The 5,307-nt window shown below is 39.7% G+C and overlaps 1 protein-coding gene across 1 annotated transcript in view; it reads left to right on the forward strand.

The window, feature by feature from the left end:
• Nucleotides 1-5,307, forward strand: part of LOC107587713 (centriolin-like) — a 36,173-nt gene that overhangs the window by 19,091 nt on the left and 11,775 nt on the right. Inside the window, exons 22-33 of the mRNA XM_016275595.1 lie at nucleotides 256-390; nucleotides 629-774; nucleotides 883-1,066; nucleotides 1,212-1,370; nucleotides 1,756-1,935; nucleotides 2,027-2,134; nucleotides 2,489-2,630; nucleotides 2,758-2,900; nucleotides 3,169-3,340; nucleotides 3,424-3,722; nucleotides 4,347-4,504; nucleotides 4,630-4,792. Of these exons, the coding sequence (XP_016131081.1) occupies nucleotides 256-390; nucleotides 629-774; nucleotides 883-1,066; nucleotides 1,212-1,370; nucleotides 1,756-1,935; nucleotides 2,027-2,134; nucleotides 2,489-2,630; nucleotides 2,758-2,900; nucleotides 3,169-3,340; nucleotides 3,424-3,722; nucleotides 4,347-4,504; nucleotides 4,630-4,792 (1,989 nt within the window). The remainder of the gene's footprint in view (nucleotides 1-255; nucleotides 391-628; nucleotides 775-882; nucleotides 1,067-1,211; nucleotides 1,371-1,755; nucleotides 1,936-2,026; nucleotides 2,135-2,488; nucleotides 2,631-2,757; nucleotides 2,901-3,168; nucleotides 3,341-3,423; nucleotides 3,723-4,346; nucleotides 4,505-4,629; nucleotides 4,793-5,307) is intronic.

The following is a 5,307-nucleotide window of genomic DNA, read 5'->3' on the forward strand; positions in this document are numbered from 1 at the left end:
TACACTACCATTCAAAATCTTAGATTCTTATGCTCACCATAGCTGATAAAAATTGATTAAAAATACTGTAAAACAGTAATATTGTGAAATATTATTACAATTTAAAACAACTGTTTTCTTCTTCAGCCATTACTCCAGTCTTCAGTGTCATGTGATCCTTCAGTAATCATTCTAATATGCTGATTTGGTGCTTAAGAAACATTTTACAAAACAGCCTTTTAAATTTTAACATTGAAGTGGCTTCCACATTTACAGATGGAGCACTCTGCACTGCAGGCGGAGCTGCAGAAAGAAAGACAGGCAAAAGAGAACGCTTTGGCACAGATGCAGATGGCTGCCGACAGAGAGCTTGAGAACACAGAGCTTCTGCAACAGGTCAACACTCTTCAGGTGTGTTACTGCACAACAGACCTCATACCAGAATAATAAAGCTCAGTCAGACTTTTTCTTCTATTGGAAAGAGAGGATTCTTGGAAAGACCAAAGGATGCACGATTTTCACCTCAAACCCTTCTCAGAGCCTGTAAAAGCATGTGTTGTACATTCTGATGCTTGTTGATGTATGAGAATCATTCAACCTCCAGTATGACTCACATCTTTGAATTGCTGGCTGAAAATGGCTTTCACAGGAGGAAAGAGACAGTCTTAAGGAGAAGGTGGATGCTCTTCAGGGTGATTTGGAGCAGGTTAGGGAGGAGCTTCTTTGCACAGAAAGTGTGGCTAAACGTTTAGGAGAGCTGAGAAGAAGCATAGCTACAGGACAAGAGGAACTAAGGTATTATAGATTCTTATTGGATATTTAAGCAAATTATAATAGGTGGACTGTGGCTACAGATGTGTCCATCAGATGGTGACATGTCTTTATTATCCTGTCCTGTTGCAGCTTTAAAGACCTTGGGGAGCCAATGAACAAGAAATTCATGGAGCTACAACAGGAGGTGCATCGTGTGGTATCTGCTGCTCAGAGCGATAGAGACGAGGCCCAGCGCTGTCAGGACAGACTTGCTGGAGAGATGAGTTCGCTCAAAGAGAGACTCAGGAAGTACCAAGAAAGATACCAGGCTCAGGTGAGCTGATGTTGTGGAATTCAAGTAATCATTATTTTAAATAGACTTTTCAGTTACATTGCCATTTCTAAAGTTCAGATGCTCACATATTGCAGTATAATGTCTTAGTATGAAGAGATGCTGATCTCCCTTTATTTTATTCCAGCAGGCAGCAGAGAGACGGGGTGAGGAGGCGGAGCTCCATAGATTGAGGAAGGAGCTGGAAGATGCTCAAGAGCAGCAGCACTTGATGCTGCAGCGTTTAGAGGAGACAGAAATGGACAGGGACCGTCTTCTTGCTGAATTAGAAGAACAAGATAAACAGGTGCCAGAATGAGAGTGATTGTTATTTTTATTTATTATGTATTATAATTTTTTTTTCTTTTGCTACCTTCTTGATTTTCTTCTGTTTTTTGCTCAATTTTTGAAAATTCGTCAGAGTGGCTGATTGGTTCTTCAGCCCTCCTCCTCCCCAGCTCCACCTGTCTAGATCTGCTATGAGGTTGAAATGTAATGTAATGTTAGGATTAGGGAACCTTAGCAATGAAAAAATACTTTTGGACCCTGTGGACACTGCATTAGAGTTTATAGTTACCAATGCCATTAAAGAAATGCCATGATTAATTTATTTCACAATAGAGCTTAACTTGTATTTTACTTTGGATATTGCTTTCAGCAGCTATGTATTTAATAGTTTGTTGTCTTTCTAGGTGAAAGCTGATGAGAGTCAGACTCAGGAGCAGCTAGAATCTCTCAGTTTGGAGTTGCAGGCGCTCAGGAGATCATTTTCCTCTGCTGACAGAATGGCTGCCCAACAACTGACGTCAGCGAAGGACAAACTTCACTCTCTTCATAGCACTGTAGAGAAAATACATCAGGAGAAAGCAGCGGTAAGACACGAGGCAGACTACTTGAGATCTTTCGGGACCAAAATCTATGTGAGAGAAGTTCACTGATGATGATCTGTGTATATGTATGTAGAATGCAGAGGAGTTACAAAGCACCAGGATTCAGGCTGTCCAGGCCATTCGGGACTTGGCTAATGCTGAAGCAGAAATTGAGGTTCTCCAGAAGCTTTTGAGAGATAGGGTAATGTGTCTGCTCAGAATCTTCAAACTTCAGTCTTCAGTTTTATTCTCCTTTTGCACTCCAATATTCTGAATACGATTGTCTCTAGTAGCAGTCGCACTGAACTTTCAGATTGGTTGTGAAGTTCAGTAGTCAACATTTGAAGTGGATTAAAACCTTTCATCAAAGTTGTCCTAAAACCAAAACAATACCCGTTCTTGACTTAGGACAACTTTGATGAACTTTTTTTTGATCCACTTCAAATGTTGACTACTGTAGATAGGAGATAGTGTTGAATAAAATAAAAATATACCTTTAGTTTACTAATGTACTGTCCACACCTCTATATGTTAACGCATTATCTGATTTCTGTAGGTTCATGAGACAGATGGGAATCTCAACAGTGTCCCAATCTCTAGTATTCAACAGCAAGAATTGGACAGATTAAACCAAACCTTGAAAAGACAACAGGCCCAAACCAAACGTCTCAGAGATCAACTAGCACAAGGCAAAGCAGGTTTGTTTGCCATCTTTACATAGCAGCCCCTCAAAACACCCTAGCATCATGGTGTTTTGTGGGCAAGCACCATGCACATTTCCTTCAAGGCAAAAATGGGACTTGTTATATATTGTGGTTTGTTTAGCTAACAACGGAAATCTAGAAGAGCTGCTGGAAGAGATTGGAGCACTGAGGGAGACTCTCCTACTGCAGAATAACTTCCTGTCCAGTTTAGGAGATCCCCTGCCAAACACAGGATGTTGGTACTATGTACCATCAAATCAAAATGTAAGAAATCATGTTTTGAAAAATTATTTTATGGTTTAAATATTTTTATTATTAGAAATTTTAGCAGACAGTCACTTGTAATTACACTTTTTAAAATACAAACATATAAAACTGACATTTTAACAAATAAACATTAAAAAAAGAAAATGAAAAACAAACAATAGTCATGAAAATAATAAGAAACATTATTTTAGCATTAGAAAAGGAATGCACTTGTAAATGTAAATGCCAGTTTTTTTATTGTAATCAGCATGTTATTTGTCCTCAGGCCCCTAGTTTTGGATCTCAGGGCACACAAGACTCAGGACTGGACTCTGTGCACCCACAGTCCCCTGAGAGAGGCCGGCGGTCCGGCCACAGAGCACACAGGGAGAGAAGATCTCCTGTTAATCGAGGATACTGGGTCTATTCCCCCCATCCGCACGCTCATGGAAAGAGAGGCAAGTGCCATGGAACCCCAATTCAGAGTCATCATGGTCAATATCATGTCAGCGCTGTAATATCTGTCCTCCTGTCTCCTCAGATGCACAGATGTTCAGAGACAGTGGAAGAGAGAGCGATATAGAGGGCGTGTCTGGAACACGCTTCACGCCTCCATCAGTCTCTGCTGGATTTACTCTACCTGATGGTACTGCTTTTCCTCCTGGATCATTTATCTACAATCACTCTGTGCCTGGCCTTCCCATTGGCTCAAGTACAGTCCTCTATGGGCCGCCCCCTGATGGAGCCAGGCTGGTGTATGGACCTCCTCCCAGCAATCTTACTATTCCTCTGGTGCCCAGTGGGACGCTGCACTGTAATGTGCCTGGACATCAGGACTTGGTATGAGATATGTAGATTTCAACTTAATTAAGCACATTATTTCCCACTGAGCTACACTACAATGTTACATTGATTTTAATGTACTGTATAAATGTTGCAAAAGATATTCTGCTCTTAATCAGAATTTGGTCATACTCCGGTTATGTGTGCTATACTTCAAAAGTTTGAGATCAGTAGGTTTTTTGTTTGTTTGTTTGTTTTTAGAAATTAATACTTTTATTCAGCAAGGACACGATGAAAAGTTACATTAAAGACATAATTGTTGCAAAATATTTATATTTCAAATTAATGCTGTTGAACTTCTATTCATCAAAGATTCAAAGAATTGATGATAATAAGAAGAAATGTTACTTGAGCACCAAATCAGCATATTAAAATGATTTCTGAAGGATCGTGTGACACGTTTTATTTTAAAATTATTATTATTATTTTTTTTATTGTAATATTATTTCACAATATTCCTGTTTTTACTGCAGTTCTGATCAAATAAATGCAACCTTGGTGAGCATAAAAGACATCTTTCAAAAACATCAAAAAAATATCACCAACCCCAAGCTGTTGAATGGTAGTGTACATGTAAATTTCCATCATTTTCAAGATAAGTAGTCTTGGTTTGTGTTTCAGGAGCGAGATCTGAAGAAGGCAGAGCGTAGGCTGAGAGAGGAGTGTGCCGATAGAGCTCACAGTGAGAAAGAGCAGCAAGCACTTCAGGACAAAACAACAGACTTACAGCAGGAAATCAAACATCTACGCAGGACTGTCCACACACTGCAGCGCCACACGTCAGTCAGCATGTCAACACCAATATATCTTACTCAATATAGACTTAACATAACACATTACGCCTCTGAAATGTACACTACATGTGTATAAAGTATCATGTTCCTTTCTGTTTTTGGTTCATCAGGAGTGGGCTGGAAAGCTCCTTATCACATGCAGAGGAGGAGCAGTGTGTCCTGGGAGAGGTGGAGTGTGTGGAGAAAACCCTGCTGAAGCGCAGAGCAGAGCTCAGAGAGGCCGACAGACTGCTGCTAGAGGCTGAGACAGAGCTCAAAGACACTGGAGCCAAGGTCGGACACTACTGTTCCTCACTGTTCCTAACTTGACTATGTTTTTCAGTGCCATGACAAAAGCGCAGTGTAGCTCATGTCCTCTCTCTCTCTTCATTGCCTTTCTGTCATTTCTGTGTCATATATAATAATACAGGTACATCTAAAAAAAATTGAATATCATGAAAAAGGTCAATATTTTTTGTCACTCATTTCAGAAAGTGAAACCCATATAATATATAGATTCATTACACATAGAGTGAAATATTTCAAGCCTTTATTTCTTGAAATTTTGATGATTATGGCTTACAGATAAAGAAAACCCAAAATTCAGTGTCTCAGAAAATTAGAATATTACATAAGATAAAAAAAAAGGATATTTTAAACAGAAATATCAGGTTTCTGAAAAGTATGTTCATTTCTATGCACTCAATACTTGGTTGGGCCTCCTTTTGCTTGAATTACTGCATCAATACGGCGTGGCATGGAGGCAATCAGCCTGTGGCACTGCTCAGGTGTAATGGAAGCCCAGGTTG

This window comes from Sinocyclocheilus grahami, unplaced genomic scaffold (genome assembly GCF_001515645.1).
Source record: "Sinocyclocheilus grahami isolate Dianchi unplaced genomic scaffold, SAMN03320097.WGS_v1.1 scaffold95.1, whole genome shotgun sequence".
In the NCBI taxonomy this organism is placed as follows: Eukaryota; Metazoa; Chordata; class Actinopteri; order Cypriniformes; family Cyprinidae; genus Sinocyclocheilus; species Sinocyclocheilus grahami.